Raw genomic sequence first — 26,898 nt, 5'->3', positions numbered from 1 at the left:
AGTAAACGTTTATAACTACCCCCTTAATCTTTAAAAATCTAATCCGGGAGGATTAAAATGGACAATTATGATGTTGGGAAGAGCAATGATAAAGATGTTAACGTTCATGACAACCCCTTAAATCTTCAAATTTTAATTCAGGAGGATTCAAAGTTTGAAACCTCAGCATGTGTTTAATTGTGGTGTTTCACCTATAGGGTTCAGAACTTAAAAGTTTCCAATCTCTGATATAGATCTGTTTTCAATAATTTACTCCTGCAATTACAGTTTATCTTTGAGCGGTAGGGCAGTTTCACAAACCTAGCAAAATAAGTAGAATGCTGTGTGCAGAAAGCACGCAAGAACATGCTGCAATATGCCATGCCTAATAGTTCTTTTGTTTTGTTTTGTTTGATTCACTGTTTTTCTGCTGGGAATAGCTTGCAATCTTAAAATTGAAGATCTTTCAGGCGTGTAGCCAACTGCGCACCTTATTTCCCTTTCACAATCTCTATATAACAAAATAACAATTTATACATTTTCCGGAGTTACTGATATGACATGCTGAACTGCTTTACAGAGAAAATTAATCAGTAATAAGTAATACAAAAGGCAAATGCTATTGTGAAACAAAAAATCACTTGAGAATAATGTAGGGTCATCAATTGGGATGAACAAAAGCATTCAAGGGAAGCCTTATGGAACTCCGTCGAAGCCACAACTCATACATAACCATGTAAAATGCATCATAATCAACAGGGGAAAGGTGCCACTGGAAATGTTTTCGCGCCTTCAACGCATTCCCTTGTAACATTAGATATTCTTCAAAGCTAAACCTCTTAAGGATTTTTTTAAGCAATGGGATATCTAAAGTGGCAACATTAATTGAGAAACTTTTCCAGTTTAATATGTCTGCAAATGGGAGATCATAGTAGTCGGCAATGATCACAGGAACACAACCATAATATAGTGAATCAGCAATACGAGCTGTGTTTACTTCAAAGCCTTTAACATGGAGGCAGAATTTGCTTCCAAGCAGCTCATCAGCATAAGGAGTTGTGAGCCGGCCAAAGTGGGCAAAGATCTCGGTGTCATTTCTCCATACTTGAAGAAGTTTTTCTCGAACTGGGGAGTTAATTTTTCCAGCAAAGAATGCGAGCTTCTTCCTGTAATTTCATTTGTAACGGAAACAAGATGAGTTCCAGTTGATTCAGACATCACAGCAACAATAAAACTATGACGACATAATTTTTATCAACATTAATATATCTCAATGCATGCTAAATTGATATATCATGGATCAGTGGCGACTCTAGGAATTTTGTTCAAGGTGTTCCTATTCCACTTTGAAAAAATATTTCGGGTGTTTCGGGACATTTCGGTCTATTTCGGGTGTTTCGGGACATTTCGGTAAATACTGGCCGCAATTCAAAATTTGGCAAGCATGAAGTTTGTACTTAAAAAAAAAAAATCTTAAAACCAAAACAAATTTGCATTCTGCACACTGAAAAACCACAAAAAGAAAAAAAAATTTAAAAAAATAAAAAGAAAAGAAATTAATGAACAAAAGCACCGGTACAATAAACTATAAGTTCATTTGAAATATTAATAAAATTATTAATTATTGTTGTTTAGTTGTTTCATAAATTTGTTTGTCTTTTATAAACTATAATTTGTTGTATTGTTGTTTTATTAATTATTAAATTATAAAATTATTAATTTTTGTTTAGCTTGACATAATTTAATTTGTTTGTCTTTTATAATGTATTAGTTAATTAAATTATTAATTATTGGTGTTTAGTTGTTTCATTCATTTTTTTTACTAACTATTAGAAGTCTAGCACACACTCCACTATGCGTAAGCACACACCTCATGTGTGAACACACCCCTGCCTCTGCATGCTTTTTAGTTCAAAATTTATTTGGCATAAAAATTTTGAGAGTGTTCCTGATATTGCTTGAGGGTGTTCCTTTTTTTTCTTTTAAGGGTAAACAAATAAAAAAAATTAAATTATTATATATAAAAAAATAAAAAATAAAAATTCAAGCCTGGGTGTTCCTAGGAACACCCTGGCTTCTGAGTGGCGTCGCCACTGTCATGGATACAGCCCCCCCTCCCTCAATAGCGAAATAAGAAAAACAAAAATGAGTAGACAGAATAGTTTATAGCATAATAATTAACCTACTTTGGTTATTAGGGCTATCAACTGAAACCTGGTTCAGAAGTTAATCAGAGAACATATAGATGACTATTCTTTCCATTCTGTAATTTTGTGGTGTTGGGTCCCACTTAAGAGCTAGTAGACAAGGTGTCCTTATTAGCTTTGGAATCCCACATTGACAAGTAAGGAGGTGGAATAGCTCCTATATAAGAGTAGTAATCCCATATCAGTAAAAAAAAAGAAGAAGAGTATAATGGTCTATAGATATGAGTGGTCGTATAACTTTGTATAGTGTGAGAATTGGAAGACAATTTTTCAAGTGTGATAGTGTAGGAGCATCATTAGTTGTGTAACTTGGGGTCCTAGATTTGAGAGTGTTAAGTATGTGACTTTTAGAGTTGATAGTTTGTAAGCCATATTGTTGATAGTCAATTTACCTGTGACATAGATAATTAATCATGTCATACTTTGTGTCTTGTAGAGCTTGCTATTTTATAATTTTGTGTACTCAAATTGATATTAAACCTATTAGTTAAGGATCTTATTGATGGCCAGCCGAAGTTCAAGCTAAAATCATTTGATAGGAAAATAATGTCTTCGGATAAGCATTGTCAAAGATGGTGCAACAAGGATTGATTAGGGCACTACATAAACTTTTCACTATGTCTGATTATGAATGTGTGTGTGAAAATCACTTACAAATTTGTATTTGAACTTTGATTAAAGTGTTGTATTAGCTACATTTGAAGGAAGGTGATGATATTAGGATCATTGAAATGCTTTTAATAGAGTTGATTACTTAATTATCAAATGTGAATAGTAAAATTGAGGAGGAGAATCAAGTCGTACTGCTTTTAATTTCACTTCAACCTTCATGTGACACCTAGGTGACTGTACTACTGGTTGGAAAGGAAAAACTTAAAATAGAAGGGGTAAATAGTTGCTTGGAGGCAATGAAGTTCAAAAGTCAACAAAAATTCTAAAATATGACTTTTAATGAAGTTCGAATCAAATCCAGCAGGAATATGCTGCATCAAAAGAATTTTGACAAGATGAAGTTAATATAAGACAATTTGGAGTGCTACTCTTCATGGAAGGATGCAACAATGTAGGAAGTTGGGAGCTGATTTAAAAGAGTTAACGAAATGTGTGATATTTAGCAGTCCATGAACGAAATGATTATTAAAACAGATAGTGAGAATGGAAATAATGGGGGTAGTACTTCTTCTTCTTTTTTTTTCTTCTTTTTTCTTTTTTTTTCTTTTTCACTAGTTTAAGACTCACACACCTTAGGGGGTTCAAATCTCATAACTCAACCCTGGCCGCCACCCCATACTTATATGGCAAGGAAGTCCCATTCAGCCCAGTATTCTTATAGTTAGTACAGATTCATGTATTAAAAAATCATCTATTTTTCTATTTAGAGATAAGTACAGTAAAAATTATGATATTTAATGGATTTGCGAAGACTTTTGATAATATAAGACGTGCCAGAACTTGGAAGGAATATGATTTCTTTGGGCCAGCCAGATTTTTTGGATTATGAAGACTTTATAAGATTAGGACTGTGAAAGTGTTAGCAAAGGCTCTTTGCTGGTAATAAAGAGAGAGAAAGCATTCAAGAACTTATACAAGTTGATAATTGATATAGTTAAAAAGTAAATTGCATGGTGGAGCAAAAGCTAGAGAAGAGCGTTTGATTAAATCATCACAAAGGGAAGATAGATATGGATGGCGCATGGTGAGATTTGCAAAGAATCTAATTGATGATTGCGAAGGAAATTTTGACTAAAATTTTCAAATATCATTTTAACTAAAGTAATCACATTGTTTGTTAAGGACAAAGGACATTTTTTTTTATAAACAATGATGTTTCACAAAGAGAGTACTATTTAAAACAACTCTTCATGGGCTAGAGGTGAAGATTTGTTGAGTGTTAGCCATGATATTGATATTTACTATTTTGCACCTTTTTAGGGGAAAAAAAAGGGTAGGGGGGGGGGGGGGGGGAAGTGAAGCACTTTCCCCCCTTTATGTTTGGGCCCTTTGGGGTAGTTCACAATTTGCCCCTTAACTTTGAAACCAACCAATTTCCTCTTCTATGTTGGGAAATGAGCAAATACCCCAAATCCGTTACTTTCTCAGTTAAATCCAATGGAAGTTTTTGAAGAAATTATTAGTATACCACAAGGAAGAGAAAAAGTTGAGGATTGCATAGTTGTTTTTTTGGATAGCATTTGTAATCATTGTGATTCCATTGGATTTAACTAATAAAGTAACATATTGGGGGCATTAGCTCATTTTCCAAACATAAAGGGTGAAATTATTTGGTTTCAAAGATAAGAGAGGGACTTGTGAACTACCCCAATCATAGAAGGGGAAAATACTTTTTCGCCTAAAAGGTGCAGAATTATCAATAAAAATGGTTGACAATCGACCCAATCAACAATTTCACAGGTTTTATACTAGGAATGCTAGCTTATGCAGCATGTGCAATTGCCTAGAAAAGGAATTAACACTCTGTTCACAGTGTTCAGTTGCCTGGAACAAAGAAAGAACATAAAATTGGATTCTTAGATCTACTCCAACTCAAATTGATTTTTTTAATAATAATTTCCTTTCCTTAAACTCCACTACAAACTACATCAAACAATAAAGGTTGATCCCCTTCAGTGGGTGCAGAAAGGAAATTCCAAGACAAAAATGAGAGAAAAGAAAGCCAAATATTATTTTTGACCTTTTGCAGTGGTAAAGGAAAAGAGAAAAAACTGAGAATGAAAAACATCTACTGATGAAGAAATGTTGATCCTGGTCAGCAGGTGCTGAAAGAAAATTCCAACACAAGTAAAAGAAAAGAAACTCAAATATTGTCTTTTGACCCTTATCCATGGTGAATGAAAAAAAGAAAGCCGAGAATGGAAAGACATCCCAATGATCTGATACTTACTCAACCTGACCATCTTGACAATTGACACCAAGGGATTAAAAAGATAAGATAAACAATTGGGAGATTAGAGATAAAGGTTGTACCCAATGCACAAGGCTCTAGCTTTTGCATAGTCTGGGAGAATTAGTTTGTAGGTAGCCTTACTTCCCCCCCATTGAAAGAGACTAAATCCTAGACTGTATTTGTGGACACCAATTTGCATGGGGAAAAAACCTTTCTTTTTCATAAGTTTTGGCTCCAAGATGGGGAAGAGGAGATTTGATCTAATGACCTCTGCTTAATGAGGCATAATATCTAGTCAAATTTGCTACCTCATGGGGTTAATTGTTTAATATTTCAAAGTAGGGGCTTCTAAAATGTGGTGTTTCGTTGGTGATTTTTCAAGGCCATAGCTTTATTTTCTTTGGGGGGGGGGGGGGGGGGGGGGGGGAGGGGGGAATCTGAGAAAGTCATCTTAACTTTAAGATGCTTACTTGATAATGGTGGGGAAAGTAACTTGAATTGCACAATCAGACCTTCAATGAAGTACATATGATTCAAATAATTTATTTAAAAAGAAATGACTCTAGAGATACACCACTGTAAATACCTTCAACCTACTAACCTAGGAGGTTTCTCAAGTGGTTCTACATCCTATACTTAAGTAAAGGATTGCTTATAGCTAAGCATAAAGAATAGACCAAAAGGAAAAGTAGAGACAGACTTTTCCTACTGACTAGAGTGGTCATGTTTACATGCGTATGTCACTCGAGAATAAAAATAATAATTAACCTAACCACACATGACAGATACGACATAATGCATCTGGTTTTTTGGGTCTAAGAGATGTACAGTCAGTTACAATATAACTCCTTTTTCTATTTTCTTTTTTCTTTCCCCCTCTTTTTGAGGGGAGATGGGGAGGGAAAATGTTAAATAACTATAAGCTGAATAACATATAATGCCTTAAAAGCTGTTATCTACCCAAATGCCCTTCTTAAAAAACAAATAAATCAATAAATTATAAACCAAGATGACTTTTCATACTGGCCTTCTGAGATTGTAAAATATCCTCAACCTTTGTTAAACTTTGACATAGAGGATTTATAAATTTCTAATTTTATAAAATTTCCAGTATAAAATAAATGATAAATGATAATTAGAAAATAAAAATAAAAACCGTACTCACCTGTTTGATGAAGAAAGCTTAGGGAGGACTCCTTGTCTCGGCCAAATTTGTGGCAGGCATGCATCTTTATGAGCAATGTACCCAGGTTGGAAATAGGTAGAAGAACACACAACTTGAATTGCATTGAATTTCACTTCTTTTGCTTTATCCATTGCTGACCGTCCAATGGAATGACAGGCAACATAGAAATGATTAGCCCCACCTGTCCGATTCCAATATGGGTACTTCTGACTAATATTGAGGATGTAATCTTTAATAAAATCTTGGATACCTCCTACGCCAATTCTGGGGTCATGCCGCAACCTTGCAATTGAGAAAGGCAGAAAGAAAAGATCTGCCTTGGTTGGATCTTTTGTGATGAAATGGCTACTCATAAGGACCTTCTTAAAGTAACTTTCACTAGCATAATTACCCCCAGGTTCAGAACCCACTGGCAACAGCACGTTTGCAAAAGGATCATTTCGCCTGTGAGGATAAACATATATCTTAAAGCTCGTATTCATTTCCTTATAGTCTTCCTCAAAGATATCTCTATCATGGTACACCTTGTTGTAATTCACATAGTTTCCTGAACCATAAAAAACAGTTTCCAAACATTTGGATTAAGAAATAAAGTTCATGATCATTAACTGAAGTTCTTCAACCTCCCCACTCGCCCAACTCATGCCAAAAGTTGTTTACAGTGAAAATGGTCAGGTGAACTCATCTGAATATGACGGATCCCTCTACAGTAAAACAAGGGCAAATGTCCATCAAGTTGGATACTATTATACACTCTCCCAGTTTGACTCACTAAAATATTTCACACCTCTGATTTAATCAGCATATGTAATAGCCTTGTATTATGAGGATATTACCCACTGTGTTGCATGACTGACTCCATTGAAGCTGGACATGTTCTGGAAATTTGTTCATATGACACAAAACACTAACCAATACAAGATGAGAGTGCAGAATCAGCTAACCTTGCTTTCATAAAAGTGTCTTAGTCCTCAAACAAAATATCCACCATAAGACAACATAAGCAATTAGCAAAAGATCCATAGCATCAAAAACATATCTTAAAAATAGGATTTTTTTTTTCTATCATCTTGTTCTTACTGAAGCTATTGCTTATAAAGAATGTATTTGGTGGGGGAGAAAAAGCTAAGAGATCCACAATCAAATTGAAATTTTTAGAACTTGATGCAGCCAAAAAAATCTGTTCTAAGTCTAGACAAGTTATCTATTAAGCACTCATAGATTTTAGAGAAGGTCACTTTTATCTATTCAGAGCAAATGGATGTATAAGGGTCCTTCTAAGCATACATGATACCAGGTCATTCAGTTGCAAGATATTTATATTCTATATATTAGACCGAACTCTGATCTCATCACGCAGATGGATCAAATTGACCTTCAACTATCAATGCAATAAATAAAGCAAAAAAGAAATTTGCTAATTTCAAGGGTAGTCATACAAATTTTTCTTAAATGTTACCAAAAGACAATTTTAAGTTTTATTAAAAAAAGGAAGTTGCGGTTGGACTTTGACTTACAAAACACAACTTTCATCTTTTGATAAGACAAAAGTTGTATTCTTTGCCAAGAAATCTATTAGTAATTTTCTCAGAAGTTGTATTAGGCAAAGTTGTATTAGTAAATATATTAGAAATTTTCTCGGAACCGTAGGGAAAAAAGGAGAACAAAAACCTTTTATTCTTGATGTTGTTTTGGTTTGAAAAACAGATTGAAGAACTAACCTCAACAATGCCAGAGGTTGTATTAGGCAAAGTTGATGAAGGTTCTAATTTCCCATCAAGACAATGAAAATCCTTGCCAAGAAAATCAAATAGTAATTTTTTACCATCACCCATTAGCAGAGGTTTATAAACAATAATCCCACCCCAAAGTCCACAGGAAATACCAAATAAATACAAGAAGAACAAGCTCATCAGCACAAATATCATCAGAATTTATATGCCAGTGAACCCAGCTACAAGCTTTCTATTTTTTGCCTTGGTTTACAACAAATATTCCAACTTTCCAAAAATAGTAAACAATACACACAAAGAGTGAAAATTCACACAAAACCCATTAAAAAAACACACACACACAGAATAGAAATACTTTCAGACAAGTAAGTAAGACCCGGAAGCAGAAAAAACCAGAATTGACATACCATGATCGTCTGGGGGGAATCGAGGTTCTAGAGGGCGTTGACTTCCAAATCCTCCTTCTCCCAAATGAACAATTTGGGGCACTTGTAATTGAAAGGGTGTTTGGGAATGATTGTGAAATGAAATAGGGACGGTTTGGCGAGTAAGGGGAGAGAAAGTTGAAGACCCAAACGGAGAATTGAGGCCTAAAAAGGATGGGTCAGGTGGATGATAATGGGTGAAGAGGTTAGAGGTGGTGGATATGTAGAAGAGAATGAAGAGAGAGGTTGTGAGAGCTAAGGTTGTGGGGATGAAGAAGAAGAAGTTTCTGAATGAGCCTGAGCCTGAGCCTGAGCCTGAGCCTGAGAAGTAGTATAACAGCAAGGAGGAGCGAGCCATTGCGTTTTTAGTTTTTAGCCTTCGTTTTTTTTACATGGGAATGGCGTCAAAATAGGCAGCTTTGAAGCAGAGTGTTGTGATGCTGAAAACTACCAACCACCTACGCACTTGGAGTGCCTTGAAAGATTCTAGTACTTGGTCTTCTTTTCTTTTAAAAATGTCCTCTCTCTTCAACAACAACCAAAAAATAAAAAACCAAAAACCAAAAAAATTTAAAATGTACCATGGAAGAACTAGGTGCTTGTAATCATCTACTTTATGAAATTTTTTATAAAAAAATTAAAAAAAAGCCAAAAATTAGTTTTTTTTTTTTTTTTTATAAAAAATTTCTTAAAATAGTTTACTAATATATAGGTCATGCAAAACCCATTTTTTATTTGTAGGACAAGGATTTATGTAGGTCATGCATACATTTAGCACCAGTATTAAAACAAAACAAAACAAAACAAAACAAATATATATATATATATATATATATATATATATCATATTTTAACACATCAAAAAGTTATTTTATCAACTTTAACATATCATTACAATGCACCTTATATTTTATCTTCTATTTTAACATTCAACGCATTAAATAATACTAGCCTCCTCACACGCACTCTGCATGTGTGATGAGGCGCTTTTTTTATTTTGAGTTTAATGTAATTTTGTAATTTGAATTTATCTATTATAGAAATGATTTTTAAGAAACTAAAATTTAGGATTTGAAATAGAGTAAACTGCTTGGTTTAGTAAATTTAGCCTTTATCATTAAGTGATGGATGAAAAATACTGATGTGAAATAAGTCTAATGATAATAATAAAAAATTATTTTTATCATTCATTAAACTTCAATTTGGACAGTCACATGTCAAAATAAAAATAAATAAATAAGACCGTGACAAAATTATTTATTTTATATATTATATAGCAATCCCAGAACTGAGATGTACATTCTACACTAAAAGTAGAACCCACCCCCATTATTACACCACCACCCTCCCCAGTTCACAATTACTTAAGAACGCATCATGGCCTTTGCAGTTGGGGAAGTTGGTATCTATATTGGAAATCAGAAGGTTTTGTTAAACATCAATGGTTCATGTTAACGAATGTCCTCAGAGTAACTGTTAATAAACTATAATAAGAAAGTTTTGACACAATTTTCACGAAAATTATAAAATGTTGTCAACAACATTTATCGTTTCATCATTCTTCCAATAAAATATTTCTAAAAATAGTTCATAAATGCTTTCAAAAAAAAAAATAGTTCATAAACTAATGCTCTTAGAGTATTGATTAACATTTTCTATTGCAAAAATTTTTAAAAATTACTCAAAAACACCACCATCTCAAGTCATGCATATTATCTTATATTTGTTGTCACTTGTCACTAACACAAATGCAGGTGACAATCAACAAAAATGGAAGAAATTGTGTACCTTTGGGTGATGGCCGAACCGAAAATGATGGTGATTTGAAATTCCAATCGGTGCATAACGTTCGTGATCTTGCCGTGAATCCAATAGTGTGATCTCAAAGTACATATTGTATATATATGGAGACCTTTTGGGTTTTGGGAAATGGGTCTGATTTTAGACTTTTTAGTTTTGTTAGGTTTTCATTTTATGTGCAATTGTAGTTTGAAGCTTTCACGGTAATGGATGCTACACATGCATATGATTTTCTTTGTATTTTGCAAGCCTGAATTAACAGCCACAACAATCTTGTAGTTGTCGACTGTTTTTTGTAAAACGTTATAAAATATCTTGTAGAAGTCCTGGTCAGTCTTATCAACTTACTTTCAGATGATTGCTTTTTCTTTGTTTAAGAGTGAACACCTTATTCTAATGGTTTCTTGATGGAGAAGTTGAGCCCTTGAATTTGTCACCTTGAATTTGTCACTAGTTGCCTCTTATATTATTTCCACATTTATGCTGCAATATACGTTTCGGGCCTATGATTGTTGCCACATGTTTATGTATCATACGATTTTTATGTATCATACAATTTTACGATATGATTTTATTAATATGATACACATTATTTTTCAACTCTCTAGTAAAAAAATAAGTTGTGCCCAAGGCATTTGATACTTGTTACGTGCGTAGTTTAATTGTTATGAAGTCAATTAATTTGTTGGTTGCTTTAAGGGAACCAAGATCTCCTAATTGATAAATGGATTACTTCAAGAGAATTGAGACCTCTAAAGTGAATATTCGCTCAATAATAATTTTCAACTTCCTTTATTAATTAATATTAAGCCATATAAATAGATGGTTTTACAAGATAGAGCAAACATTTAAATTCAAAAAAAATCTAATCTTTATCTACTACAAGTAGAATAGATTTATTCAAACAATAAAGAAATGATATGTCCACAACATTTTTACAACAAATTCTAAGTGGCAAGTTGTTACTGGTTATTATTGTTGGGGCAAAAAAGTAATCTTCTTGTTAGGATCAAATTTGAACCAATAACAACTAACCACTTGTGATTTGTTGTAAAAATGTTGTGGATGTAGTATCTTATCATTATCTAATTATCCAACTCTTAATAACAAAAATAAAATCTTACATAATAAAATTAAATAAAAACTAGTCAGGTAACAAAACTATTTGGCAAAGAAGCCAAATTGAAAATTGTAATACAGTAGCACAAGAAAACATCTTCCAAGTTCCAACCAAAGACCATATAAAATCCTCGGCCAGCTGTGAAGTGCTTGAAATGTCAAAAATTTGGGCACCATTCCAGATCATGCCATAGTAGGAATGTTTGGAAACGAAAAGTTGGGCACAGATGCAAAAAGATCTCGGTGCCACAAAGGCTCAGACTTCTCCATGTAATCATCACCAAAAAGCTTATGTTCCTTTTGAGTCCTGGTATTAAGCAGGCACTTATTGCTAGTGGTCAAAGGACCGAGAGTAAAAGCATGGTTATGGTGCCATAGAAGCAGTTGATATGGGGATAGCTGCAGAGGAGCTAGAAAAGCTTGAATCATGATAATTTAAGGCCTCCATAAGGCTTAACTCTTATTACTTTTCAAGAGTTGATGGAATCAATTTGAATGCCATTTCCTACCTATCAAGAAAATTTCAAGAAAAAAAATATAATGATAGTTGTGGGCGTGCGCTGTTTGCCGCGAGGGAGGAACCCACCCACCCCAATGACTCTCCCCCACATTGGAAGGAGGTGTTGCTATTTTTATTCAGAAACAAAGACACTACTTTTTTTTTTATTGGCCATGTGTGTATTTGTGTTACTAGGGTGATGTGTGTGTGAGTAATCTTTTTTTTTTTTTTCTTCTTCTTCTTTTACGAAGTTACCACTGACCATTAGTTTATTCTAGCTATGATTGGTCACCTATTGTCTAACTCATTTTAATTACCTAATTAACAAAAAAAAACAATCCTATGGATTCCTAAGCTAATTAAGGTAATCAAAGGTCTTGAACCAAAGATTGGTGGACTTGGAAGTTCGGTTATGTGTGGAAAATGTGTTAGGTATCTAACACCGCATATCCAAAGGATAGTGCCTTATTTTAATTTAATCACAATAATCACATTTTGAAATATAATTAAATACTTGCCATTTCGTTTTAAAGAGGTTTTTTTACTGAAAATAAATATACATAACAATAAATGAAGTATACACATATAAATAGCATGTGATATTATTTGCAAAGAGTATGTACAAGCAAACATGTGGAAATATTTATAAGTATCATATGAAAAACTATGTTACATGCCAACAGCCTTGTAGCCGAATTGGCACCTCCCCATGTACAAAGTGCTTAAGGGTCTAGGGGGGGAAAGGGTTTGAGTTACGGGGTTAGCAGAATGTTGTAATTATTTCTCCACAAAAAAACAAAAAAAAAACTATGTTACATTAAATAATATACATAGCTAATACATGAGTATTCAATAAATATCTAGCATCTGAGTATTACTCCACAACATAATAAAAGGGATATGAAGATAAAAATGTTACCTTTCACCTTTAAAAGCAATTTAAAGCTAATTTATTCTCAAAGTATCATTCTCATGAAAAAATCACAATAAACCAAAATGGTTAGTGTAACAATTCAAGAAAAAACGCTAGCCACACCTATGCTATACCTCAAAAGGATTAGTCAAAATTAAAGCTCCTTATAGTTGTTAATAAAACTCAGTTCAACCTATTATATACCTGATGTGGGACTCATCACTAGGGTTGTCTAGAAACCTATAAAACCCAGCCCACCCAACTTACCTTATCAGACTTCAAGCCCCATGGGCAGATCCGATACCCCTCTAGGTCAAGTGGAAGGTCTTTGAAAAAATCGAGTATTCAGTTCGAGTTCAGGCCCCAAAATTCCTGACTCAAAGGACCCGACCTGAACAAAATATCTATCAAATTAGAAAAAAAAAAAAAAAAAAACCCATTTAGCTTCAACCCTTCAGATCAAATCTACATGATTCAACCATCTCAGATTCTTATTTATATTCTCTCTCTCACACAGTTTGATTTTCATTTTTATCTCTCCCTATAGTTTTAGTCTTATGGGTCTTTGAATTGTGCATGTTGACTACTATATTTCTCTTAGTGCTTTTGTTTGTGTTCTTCACTTCTTTGGGTTATGATTGTGACTCTGTGGATTGTTAGATTGTCAGTGTTTTTTTATTTGATTTCTTTGGGTTTTTCTTTCAGACCCAAAGTCACCTGACAACTTCGATCGCCCTACCAATGACCTAAGCCATCAACTCCAACCCAAGTATTCGGTCTAAAATGGGTTCATTAATCTTTCACCCAATTCAATTGATTTGGCTGCAGGTTAACCCAAACCCGATCTGACCCGACCCGTCGACAGCCCTACACATCACACACCCACACAATCAATCAAATTGCGGCATCACAATCTCCCCCACTTAAATCTCTAACGTCCCTATTAGGACCCACTTTGTGGGTTAGGGTCTCTAATCTCACATAAGGTTACTGGGCCGGCCTTGATACTATATGTAACAACCTAAGGAATAGTGTTAGCCACATCTACGCTATACCTCAAAATGACTGGTTGAAATTAAGGTTCCATATAGTTGTTAATAAAATCCAGTTCAATCTAATATATACCCAATGTAGGACTCATCACACACCCATACAAAACACACAATCAGTCAAATTAGGGAATCACAGTGTAGGGGAGGAAAATGTTAGCTTGATTGGATGCTATTAGTTCAATTAAAATAAACTATGAACATATCGCACCCACTTGAAATTATGTCTTTTTAAAAGAATTTTTGAAAACATTTTATTTGTGTAAAAAGACCCTTCATTTGGTAAAGATTTTTTTATTGTTTCTATATATATATATATATATATATGCGAATGATCCTTGTATCCCTTAGAAATTGATACGCCTTTATGAGTATTTTCTCTTTGAAAATCTCATGAGTTTTTAAGGAAATGGTTTTTGAAAAAGGCTGTCTCATGACTTCTTATAGAAAGGGATTGGTTGGGAAATCCCTAAAGAAAGAACCATTTCTTTTAGGAAAAAGGGACTTATCATGTTCTTTGAAAAATTGTTTCCAAGACTAAATTCCAAGCCTTTTTAAAAGGGAGTTTATTTAAAGAAAAGGTTTCCATGGTTTTCTATGAAAAAGATTGTTCTAGGGATAAAAATCCATGCCTTTTGTAAGTCTTTTAGAAGAATATTCAAATTTTAAACCTTTTAAAACTTAATCTAGAAAGTGATTTTAAAAAGTGCATCTATCAAAGTTTTTTTTTTTAAATGTCCCCCTGGAGAGTTTTTATTTAGGATAAACTTGAAAATTTCACTTTTTTAATCATTTGAATTATCCATCTTAAAAAATGATAGCTTTGGAAGCCATTTTGAAAAACCATTTATTAAATCCTTTTAAAGTCTCCTTTTTTTAGAGGGTATGTTTGAATAAACTTTACACCCATGAATAATCAAATGATGGTTGCGTATATCAAGGTGTATAAAAATACACCTTCACAAAACCATAATGATTAGGGATGTAAAGAATTAACTAGAGAGACCCATCTTGAATAAATCCTATACCCATGGAGCATCAAAGAATGGGTGTGTATTATTGAGGGTATAAGAATACACCTCCACTAAACCATATTGATTAGGGTGTAGAGAATAAACAAGATTCAAGGATGGTCCTTTCTTAAATCTATGAAATTTAGTATATTAGTGTGTATATTAAGGTATACACCTTCACACATTGTAATGACCATAAATATGAGAAAAGCCAAGCCTTTATTACACAAAAGTAAAGAGCAAGGAAATATAAAGAGTAAAAATATAAAAGAAGAATAACTTCATAGATCCATAGAGTTTGTATATAAAAATAATAATAATAATAATAATAATAATAATAATAATAATAAAATTGGTTGCCAGGATAGTAACCTAGATGATCTAAGCTTTAGTGAAGGGGCAAGGGGCTTACATAAGGCTTTTTGGGAGGCTAGTGGAAGCAAAAAGGTTGCTCAGATTTTTTGTAACAAAAGGTTTTAGAGCCTAGACTAAGTGGAATAAAGATGAAGAGAGGTATAGAAAATTTTTGGTAGAGGTTGTATACATAAAAGGATGGAGAACTTGGAAATTGTTGATGGTGAAAAATTATGGAAGGGGAAGGGATGATATTTAAAGGAAATGGGGATAGTCTGTAGGCTTGGCCTCATTGTGCCCCAACAGTGCTAGGCGCATAGGGGATTTAGGCCTAGTGTTAGCTCACTTTTTCTTGAGTCTTGTAGAAGCTTTCCGATTTCGTTTGTTGGGCTTTATGGAACCTAGCTATGTTTAATCCGAATTATGACCTGACCCAAAATAATATTGTTATAGTTTTTAATGAAAGATTTTCTGAGGTTTAGTCCATGGAGCAGAGGCTTGGGCCGATAGGCCCAAGACATAGCGCTCATGGACAAGCCTTCTTGGGGGTCCGGGGGAGTTGCTCTTGGTAAAAATTTTGGCCCGTTTTTGTAACCCATTGTAAATCCTATGCGCAGAATATAAAAACTGTTATTTTGGGGATTAGGGTTTGAAGTTGTTTTTGAGAGAGAGAAAAACTGTACTGCCACACTCTATAATTTTCCCTAAGAATAGTGAAATCTCTACAACTCTATGGACGTAGGCAACTTACCGAATCACGTAAATACTGTCTTGTGTGTGATTATTTTTCTTTGGTGCATTTTTTTTTCTCTATTTTTGTGTCTCATAGATCTGGGAATTTCATACATATTTCCATCACCGTTTTCACCCTTTTTCAGGCCCGGTCTTCGTGTTGCTTCTTGGAGGTCTTTTGAAACTCAGATTTCTCCATTCTTTATATCTTTGGAAAGGTATAAATGTCTAATTTTCAAAGGTTTTAGTCTTATTTGATTTGGTGAAGCAATTGAAGATATATTCCACCCGGAAGGGAAGTGATGCAATACAAGAAATTGTGAAGCAATTACCTTGGGAGTGTAATATTTCCCAATCCGAAGGTGATATCAATTTTGTTGTAGCTTGTTGTAGCTTGCATTTTTGTGTTTTAGTTGCTAGAATAGCATCATAGCAACTATATCTCCCTTACCGTGAGTGCTCTTAGAGCATTCACAACAAGAAAGCTAAAAACTATAGCTTTTAACAACTTTATCCTTTTTAACAACGCACTTTACAAAACACCCAACATCGAAGCATCTATATTTTTAGCAACTCATTTAAAATAATATAAATAACTCATTAAAATAATGGTAAACAACCCCTACAAAATCCAAACCAACAACAGCAGCCACCTCCACTGCCTCCACCATCACCCCACCAGCCACAACCATAAACAAGAACCCACAACCTACAACCCACTGCCAACCCCCACCATCACCACCACTGGGGGAAAAAAAACACCACAAAACCCATTACAACAACACCCACAACCAGCCACAAAACTCATTATCATCACACCCACAACTAGCACAAAACCCATCACCTCCACAAAAGAGAGAACAAAAATTGAAAGAAAGAAAAAAAAAATAAAAGAAAGAGAGAGACATATTTTTGGCTAAGGAAAAAGAAAATGAGAAGCTTGGAGAAAAAAATAGAAAAAAGAGAGAGAAATGGTTGGTCAAAGAAGAAAGAGAGAGAAGAGAAAAAATATATATTTTTAAAGAGGAGAGGAGAGAGAAAGATATAAAATAATTTTTTTTTTTTAGGTATTGAGCTACAATGGGCTCTAATCTTTGACAACCCATTGTAGCTCTGTTGGTATATTTTTTAGATATAGCAACTTTATTGCAAGTGCTCTCACTAAGCTGTATTTTCAAGCTAACTCATTATTCTTCAAGAAATTTTTGGTCTCTTAAACAAGGGAGTTAATATCGTACTGGAAATCATTTCGTTTTAGCAATAAGAACGATATGTTTCGATACCAAATAATACCGATATACTGTTTTGGGATTACCACTCATATAAATATAATGTAATAATAATAATGATTTTTACTAATATTTAAAACAAATAAATCTAATAATCTTTGTAATGTAGGTCAATACCATAAACATCTTCATTAACTCACTCCCAATTCCTTTTTTATAATAAATAAATAAAAGCTCAATCCCCTTGTGTTCAAAAAATAACAGCCCAATCTCTTTTTTCAATTCTTTTTCTCCATATTTTTCCCCTCCACCAAGAGTCATATATTAGCGAGAACAATCTTGGAGTTCATAAAAGAACCGTAAATACGTCATCCAAATACGAAGATTAGATTAGTAAAAGTTGGAGTTTCTAAAGCTAAAAAGACCCAAGTCATTTTGTGGGACATGTGAAGAAGCTGTTGCGAAGTTTATTTGTTATCTACATAATTTGTGGATCCTTTCCTTTTGTTTCAATTAAACATCTTAATTAGATGACCAAATTTTATTTGAACAGAAACAGAAAAATCACTTTTGAGTTATCATTTGATTTTTTTTTTTTTTTTTTTGTTTCTAGAACATGACAATGACATCACATCATTACAAAAATTAATGGTTTTGGAAAAGCTTAGTGAATTATTCTTATAAAAATAATAAAAAAAAGTTGTTGGTATTAGGTCCTTTTCTGTTAAATAGTAAAGTGGATCCATCAAATTGTTTATATACATTCAACACTCTTGTTAAAGTAATAAAATTGTATATTCTTTCTTTCCTTCCTGCCTTCCTGGTACAATTTCATTGTCTTGAATTGGAACTGTGAAAGGTACTTAAATTAATTTGTTTTTTTGGGTCTTGATTGAAGCCTATTGAATTGTAACACCAACCATTGCCTGCAGGTGTTACGCCAAGATATTGTTGAAAGTCAAGTCACAAGTGATTTATTTAGTAAACCTGCATGATGCCTTTTTTGACCGTGTATATATACCTAAATTGTCACTGGATTTTCTTCTACAAGTAAAGCAAACCTGACATTCTAATTCACGTGTCTTTTTTGTACTTGTAGCATAGAAATGTCAAATTGAAATTGAACCCCCAATATTAATTAATTGGATATTGGCATACAGGAAGATGTTGAAGGTTTGGTGGTATATTGTTATTGTTTTATTGACCATTATTTAGCATTAAGAAATTATATGTCCACAATATTTTTACAACAAATCTTAAGTAGCAGGTTATTACTGGTTGTTATTGTTGGGGCAAAAAAGTAATCTTAGTGTTAAATTCAAATTTGAACCAATAATAACTAACCACCTATGATTTGTTGTGAAAATATTGTAAAAATGTTGTGAACATAGCATCTCTCGTTAACATTTATTAGTTCATTTTCTTGATTTTTTTTTTTTTGTATCCAAACTTTCCTTATTGTAATTTAAGGAAGTTATCTCTTACTTCTATCGAAAGTTATTTCTGATTTTTAGTTTTTTATTGTTTAATTTTTTATTTTTAATCGTAGAAACCGCCATACTGGTAAATGGTAATGCCCCTTTCATTAAAAAGACAATGAGATAAGATACATACATATCAAACAGGGCAAGGGCCAAATGAAAGCCAGTATCTTATACTTAACAACTTTATATATAATTGCATTACTTCATAATTTTTTCCAACACTCGAAGCATTTTTCGTAATGTATTCGTCATCTCATTTGATGGCCACAATCTAATATAAAATGTCATATTTATAAAGATCCTTTTGTTTTTGTTTTTAATCTCTTAAACATGTAATATTTCGTGTACTGTTTCAAGGAATTCTTTTTTCTTTTTCATTTTTTGGTTAAGGAGAATGCATTAAAACAACTAGCTGTCCAAAGCAGTTACAACATTGGCAAATCGCCTTAGAGAGTACAAACCATTAACATCAAACATGACTAAGGAGGTAATGTCAGGGGAAGGGGGAGTAGTGAAAATAACAAAATCATCTTGCTGCAAGCATCCCCTTCTTGCAAGGCCGTCTGCAACTTTATTCACTTCCCGATAGACATGCTGCATCTTTACTTGCTGAAATCCTTGGAGTAGGGACCTGCAATCATTCAGCAATGGAGAGTACTCTTTGTTAGAGTTCAAATTAGAGAGTACAAGGTCAACTACAATCTTTGCATCCCTTTCTATTTCTAGGAGAGTTATCCCCATTTGTGTAGCCATGGTCAACTTATCTCTTAGTGCCCAAAATTCAGCTATGACACTTGTTGTGAACCCAATTTTTCGAGCAAATCCTCGGTCCCAGCTCCCTCTGTGATCCCAAATAACCCCTCCTCTTGCTTTCCCTGGGTTCCCCATTGATGCTCCATCTGTGTTGAGCTTGTGCCAGCCCACATTGGGTTTGTTCCATCTGATTTGTATGCAGCCCTGTTGCCGAGGCTAGATAGATTTGCCAACACAAAAGAAGAACTCAACTGCCCGATTAATATAAGATTTGTGGAGGAAATCATTTAGTGCAGTATTCTTGAAGACTACATTGTTCTTCCATAGCCCCCAAACAGCAAAAGGAAATAAGCTCCTCCAAGGAATTCCATGGGATTGGATTTGGCCATTGCACACAGTTTCTCTTCAACCAATCCAACCAGCTTAAGTTGAAGGAGAGAATCAGAAAGGCCGGCACCCCTATTTTCCTCCAAAAGTCTACAGCAAAAGGGCACTCTCTTAATAAATGGCTTATTGATTCATTGTCATTTTGGCAAAGAAGGCAGGTGGTATCACATTGCACACCTCTTGCAGCAATGACCTCTCTCACGGGTACACTGTTGCGGTGACACAACCATAAGAAATATGCTATTTTTGGCATTGTATCCAGCTCCCAGACCCATTTACCCAAGAAAATGCATTCTTGATCCTCCTTAGGTTTCGTCAACTCATAAGCCGAAGCAGCAGAGAATTCACCATTCTTTGTTGCTTTCCAAATTAAGGTGTCCTCCTTGCTACCGTATAATTGGATAGGAGTAGTAGAAATTCTTTCCTTCACACTTGCCAGAAGCTGAAAGGATAACTCATTCCATTTCCATTCTCCATCTCTAAACATGTCTTTAACTAAAATCTTTTCTTCCAACTGCTGTAAAGGACCCTCAACGAGCTCACTTAGGCTACCCCCTTTTAACCAGTTGTCAGACCAAAAATTCAAGGTGGAATTGTCTACACTCCAAGCAATTCCTTTAGAGAAGGTGTGGAATCCTTGTTTGATCACTTGCCATATTGGAGAACAAGGAAGCTTGTCGGGATTAGTGGAGTTCCTTCTTGATTGACAGCAGTATTTGTTTAACAACATTTTTGCCCATACAATATCTTTTTCATGATAGAGCCACTAGTTAAACTTAGCTAAGAGTGCTAAATTCTTTGCTCTGGCTACTTGAATGCCTAATCATCCCTCCTCCTTGGATTTGATAATATTATTCCAACCTACCAAGTGCATCTTTTTCTTTCCTTGAGATGAACCCCAAAGGAAATCCCTACTAATTTTATGCAATATATCACAGAGATGAATTGGTTATGCCGCCCCTTGCATCACAATTTGGAATGGCGAACATCATAGATTTTACAAGGACTGTCCTACCTGCGAAGGAAAGTAATTTGGCTTTCCAAAGCTTATTGATAACCCTTTCAGCCACAAAATTAAATTGATTCCTTGCAGCCCCTTTATGTCTAATGGGGAATACCAAGTATTTGCCTAAGTCATTGGTAGCTTGGATTTGCAGGTTGCTACATATCTTGTCTTTCAAATCTGCCTTCACATTCCTGGAGAAGTAGACGCAAGATTTCTCAGAGCTCAGTTTTTGACCTGATTCAGCACAAAATCTGTTTAGCACGTCTCTGATAACCACACTGCCTTCTTCACTTGCCTTGGCAAAAAGAATAAAGTCGTCGGCAAAAAAGAGATGTGATATCTCAAGATTTCCTCTTGACGCTTTTATGGGAGTCCAATCACCATCCATACATTCTTTTTCGATTAGGCTTCCCAAATACTCCATACAAAAAATGAAGATGTAAGGGGAAAGTGGGTCACCTTGTTGAATACCTCTTGATGGGTTAAAGCTTTCCAAGGACTCACCATTAACAAGAATGGAGATACTTGTAGAGGATATACAGCTCATAATGAGCTTTATCAAATGAGAAGGAAAATGAAATGCTCGAAGAACTTTGTGGATGAAATTCCACTCAAGCCTATCATAGGCTTTCTCTAGGTCACCTTAATTGCCATACATCCCGTCTTTCCTTTTTTGTTATCCATGGAATAAATGAGCTCCTGAGCTATAACATTGTTATCCATAACCCTCCTACCTGGAACAAAAGTAGATTGTAAGGGTGAGACCAGCTTGTTATAATTCCCCAATGATTTCGGGCTTTGACATTTAGGAATGAGAGCTAAGAGAGTTTCATTTAGGTAGTAAGGAACTGTCCCTGATTGAAAGGCTAAAGCAACCTCATTACAAATAGCTTCTTAAACTTCATGCCAGAACCGTTGGAAAAAACCAGCATGTAATCCGTCAGCTCCAAGTGCTTTAAATGGTTTAAGTGCCCACATTTCTACCTTAATCTCCGCGTTGGTCACTTCTTCATAGAGCTTTTCCTTCTCCCACCCTAAAAGTGTTAGGATTAGTGCCCTTAAATCCTATTGTATGATGCTATGTATGATATTATGTATGACATTATGTAAGACATGATGTATGACTTAATATTGTGATTGATAAAGTTATTTTATTATTATCTAAAGTAATGGTAACATGAATATGAGACATTATCATATAGTCCATGAGATGCATTGTATGTGATTTATGTGAAAAGTCACAGAAGATGTAAATCACAAGTTCTTTGTAAACTTAGAATTTATAGTTCGTAGTCGGTGATGAAATTGGGCATTTCATCTGCGAAGACTATAACGTGTCAGCTAAGATGATTTGTCTTGATCATGGAAGTGGAGACTTCTAGTTGATATGTTGATATGTTTTAAGAGTTAAGACATATTGAACAGGACCGCTGTGAGATTTATTATTCTCCTAATGACTGTCAAATGAATAATAAATCTCACGACTTCTATTTGCATGAACTCTTAATCCTGAGAGAATAATGGACTTGATCATGAAGTGTAGGTTACTTTGATATATCAGGAGTGAGATCTGAAGTGACGGTCAAAACCTCAGTATGTTGGGCAGCCACATTTAGTGTTGATGGTACATATATTCTCAAGATGGAATTCATAATCTCTTGATGGAGATATAAAATATTCCATTGAGATAAGTTTAATGATTTCAGTTATTTAGAGAGTTAGGCCTAACCACTTTAGTAAGAAATTACTAAAGTATATATTTATGAAATTGGATTTCATAAATATATAATGAATAACTTTAAAGGATTAAACCGGGTACTCAAGGATAAGATGTAGTAATTTACAAAGTGGCAGTCTACATTTATGACTTTGTGTTACTACGAATATTTTATGAAGGGGTTGCATGTATAATAAAGTTTTGGGATATAATTATTAATAAGGCCTAGAGTGCAATTATATTTATATAGTGGTATTAAATATAATTAATGGTAACTTTGGACTTGTCAAGAGTTGACAGAAAAGCCCAAGGCCCATTGGAGTTAGTGTCTTATTAGTCCCTTTTGGTCTCACTCTAAGCCACACACTAAAGCCCAATTGGAAAGGCCCAATAGGCCAACCCAATTAGATAATCAGTTAGTTATAAAGAGAGAAACATACAGAATTTTTATTAGTGAAAAAAGAAAATAAGAAATTGTGTGTGAGAGAGTGTGAGACACACTTTCATTCTCCCTTTGAAAAACTGATTGAGAGACCACACATCTTGGGCGTAAAGTGGAATTGGAGTGAAGATTAAAAGTGTTTCCAAGTGCTTCCAAGTGCTTCTAATCTTTGTTTTGAATTTCTCCACACCAAGGTACGCTATCTTGTTCTTAAATTCTGAAATTTACATAGTGCACGTTATCAATCATGAATGAAATAGATCTTTGTTTATTGCTTCCGCTATGTGTTTTGTATGAGATACAAAACCAGAATTTTTCCTTCAATTGGTATCAGAGCCAGGTTCTCATATCATGATTGTATAGCGTGTAATTGAATTTTAGAATTTAAGAAAACCGTTATCTTTGTGTTTTTAAATTTCTGCATAAAGATATTGTTCCATAAATCTTGTGTGCATTGATCAATATATGCGATATATTGTTTTGCATGATTCCAAGAGTGCATGGATTGAATATTATTGGAAGTTGGGAGTAGTTATTGAATTCATTCAATAACTATCATTGAAAATCTTGGTTTGTATTATATATATGTGTCGTGCCTTTTATGGCCAAAGATATATATATATATATATATATATATATATATGCTTAATGTAGTTATTAACTGGCATTTCAATAACTGCCATACGCGTGGATCAAGATCACTCTACTGCTTGGATTTCTTTTGCACCACTTGGAAGTTTTAATTCTATAAATTATATATAATATACGGATTCAAGCTTTTGACTTATCATATGTATCTTTAGAACTTTTCTTCAATCCGTACACATATATATATGAATCTACACCAAGAAGTGTCATATTAAATAAATGCATGGCTTGGACTTTTATGGCATGGCTTGGACTTTTATGAATCCTTGGTTGGCTTTGATTGCATGTGAAGAACATTGGTGTATTTTTGACTTTGTCTTAATTGCATATTTTGTCTTTTATTGCATGATATATGCCTTGTTTTATACGGATTACATGCTATAGCCATTTTGCATCTTTTAGTCATCTTGGTTTATAAGGATTATTACAATCCGTACAGTATATATATAAGGTAATATAAAATCATATATTACATATATAATTCCATATATTATATTATATAATGTAATATGGATTTTTAAATGTAATATGGGTTTTTTATTACGTTATATATATTTATATATTTTAATGCTAATTTAATGAAATTTATTCCTAATTAGATTAGGATTATTTTTTCAACGTGTCTAGCATTATTATGGTTCTTAATCTTAAAAACTTTTATTTTAAAATATCTAGTGGGAGAGAGATTCAAGGGTTGGATCTCACGGCCTCCATTGTTGGTTCATAGTAGTGTGAAATATATACTTTGTCTTTGCCTCGAGCTTAGCATTCCATGTGGAGAGTATTTATTTCATGATCCTACAAGATTGAATTTCCTGGTTTATAGTGGTTTGATAAACACCTTGTCTTAGCTTCGAGCTTTGCATTCCATGCGGAGGGTGTTTTATCATGGTACTACAAAATAAGCCTGTTAAAGGGATGAAATGTGGTTACACATAATTCTAGACAATGGTATACACTAAACTAAGTATTATAGTATCCTCTATGCTGAGTTCTTACATTATTACTTAGAGGCTAAATATAAAACGGCATATTATTAGTATTTGATAAGAGTTATTATGATAGTACTAATAATGAGAATAGTTCTCAATCAATCATAGTATTTTATGTTCACTCTATGCTGAGGGATATTGAATATGAGATTGAGTTGTCGTTGCATATATTATTTTATGGTTTTATTAAGGTTCCATATTATATGCTTTTATGCTAAATTGATAATGTCTAATTTACTTATTATATTCATGTTTATTATTTTCAGATTTTGTCATGACATCATTTAGCCCACTTGTTTCTATTCTTAACCAAAACAAACTGATTGGATCCAACTATGTTGACTGGAAAAGAAATTTGGACATTGTTCTTACTGCTGAAGAGCACAAGTATGTGCTTACTTAACCATGTCCTAAATTTCCTTCATTAGATGCTTCTCTTGAGAAAAAACAGCGATATGATCGTTGGCAAAAATCTAATGAGCTGGCCAAGTGCTACATCCTAGTATCTATCTCAAATGTTCTAGAGCATCAAATGCAAGATGTAGAACTTGCTTCGGACATAATGCATAGTCTGAAGGAGATGATTGGTGAGCAAGGCCGTTCTGCAAGGCAAGAAACCATGAGGCAAATTTATAATACCAAAATGGCTGCAGGAAGTTCAGTGAGGGAGCATTGTCTTAGGATGATTGCTAATCTGAACACATTAGAAGTTTTAGGTGCCGACATTGATGGAGAATCCCAAGTGGATATAATACTCCAGTCACTACCAGAATCATTCAAGGAATTCAAACTCAATTATAATATGAACAAAAAGATTTATTCTTTGTCTGAATTAATGAATGAGTTAGTGGCGGCGGAAGGCATCCTTGGTACTTCTAGTGTTGAAGCCAATGTGGGTGAAGCTTCTACTTCTCAACCTAAGTCGAAAGGCAAGGGTAAGAAGAAGAAGAAGAAGAAGGACTTCACTAAGAAAGATGGTAAACAAATTGCCTTAGGGGTTGCCAACAAAGGAAAGAAAACCAAAGGAAAGTGTTTCCATTGTGGTGAGAAAGGACATTGGAAGAGGAATTGTCCAACATTCAAGGTTGCCAAGAATAAGGGTATAAAAAGTTCATTTCTTCTTGAAATATGTTTGGTACAAAATCCAACAGATTCCTGGTGTGTGGATTCAGGTTGTACTAATCATATATGCAATTCTTTATAGGGGTTCCAGGAGACCAGAAAGTTGAATGAGGGAGAACTATTTCTTACTTTGGCTGATGGGAGCAAGATTCCGGTTGAAGCTATTGGAGTGTTTAATTTGTGTTTTAAGTCTAGAGTTTTAATATTGGAAGACTGTTTGTATGTACCTAATGTTCGTAGGAATTTAATTTCTGCAACTTACTTAGGTAAACATGGATATTGTGTTATCCTGAAAGACAATGTTGTAATAAAGAAGGATAAAGTGTTTATCTGTTCTGGCAATATTGTGGATGGTCTTTATATTTTAACTCCTGATAAGCATAAATTATACAATTCTGAATTAGATAATAACTCTCATGTAAAATCATTAAAGAGAAAGTTTCCTTCTACTAGTGATGCATATCTATGGCACTTGCGTTTAGGTCATATCAATTCAAGTAGGATTCAAAGACTAATCAAAGATGGACTTTTACAGCCCATGTACTTTGATGATTTTCCAATTTGCGAATCTTGTTTGGAAGGTAAGATGACTAAACGACCTTTTAATGCAAAGAGTAGAAGAGCCAAAGATTTGCTAGAACTAGTACATTCAGATGTATGTGGTCCTATGTCAATTCAAGCAAGAGGTGGCTATGAGTATTTCATTACTTTCACTAATGATTACTCTAGATTTGGTTATGTGTACCTAATGAAACGGAAGTCCGAAGCCTTTGAAAGGTTCAAAAAGTTTAGGGCTGAAGTTGAGAATCAATTGGGTAAACACATAAAGGCCATTCGATCTGATCGAGGTGGCGAATACCTTCTTGGTAATTTCAAGGATTACTTAACTGAAAATGGGATTATATCCCAGTTGACTGCACCTGGAACTCCACAACAAAATGGTGTAGCAGAAAGAAGGAATATGACTCTTTTAGATATGGTTAGGTCCATGTTGAGTTATTCGACTCTACCAATTTCTTTTTGGGGATATGCCTTAAATACTGCAATGTATCTTTAGAATTTAGTCCCTTCGAAGTCTATTCCTAAAACACCTGTAGAGTTGTGGAATGGGCGTAAGCCTAGTATGAGACATCTCCACATTTGGGGTTGTCCAGCACATGTGTTGAAAGGAAAGTCTGACAAGTTACAGTCTAAAACAGAAGTG

The 26,898-nt window shown here is 34.1% G+C and overlaps 1 protein-coding gene across 1 annotated transcript; it reads right to left on the bottom strand.

Annotated features, from left to right (window-relative positions):
- Nucleotides 1–473: 473 nt before the first annotated feature.
- LOC142608575 (putative glycosyltransferase At5g03795) lies at nucleotides 474–8,907 on the bottom strand. The gene is made up of 3 exons (XM_075780266.1): nucleotides 8,418–8,907; nucleotides 6,257–6,824; nucleotides 474–1,145 (listed from the first exon to the last, which is right to left on the bottom strand). The coding sequence occupies exons 1-3, from the start codon at nucleotides 8,791–8,793 to the stop codon at nucleotides 641–643; spliced, it is 1,449 nt and encodes a 482-aa protein (XP_075636381.1). The 5' UTR covers nucleotides 8,794–8,907; the 3' UTR covers nucleotides 474–640.
- Between the last annotated feature and the right edge of the window lie 17,991 nt (nucleotides 8,908–26,898).

The sequence above is a fragment of the Castanea sativa genome, chromosome 9, assembly GCF_040712315.1.
Source record: "Castanea sativa cultivar Marrone di Chiusa Pesio chromosome 9, ASM4071231v1".
NCBI classification, from domain to species: Eukaryota; Viridiplantae; Streptophyta; class Magnoliopsida; order Fagales; family Fagaceae; genus Castanea; species Castanea sativa.
The sequence above is the reverse complement of the archived record's forward strand: the minus strand, read 5'-3'. Positions and strand labels throughout refer to the sequence as shown.

What these genes read in the sequence shown, in the direction of transcription:
- LOC142608575 (XM_075780266.1), bottom strand. Translation starts at nt 8,793, where the DNA reads ATGGCTCGCTCCTCCTTGCTGTTATACTACTTCTCAGGCTCAGGCTCA. An exon ending in ATTCCCCCCAGACGATCATG is followed by an intron (nt 6,825 to 8,417) that starts GTATGTCAATTC and finishes TTTATGGTTCAG; the next exon opens with GAAACTATGTGAATTACAAC. An exon ending in AAGCTTTCTTCATCAAACAG is followed by an intron (nt 1,146 to 6,256) that starts GTGAGTACGGTT and finishes ATGAAATTACAG; the next exon opens with GAAGAAGCTCGCATTCTTTG.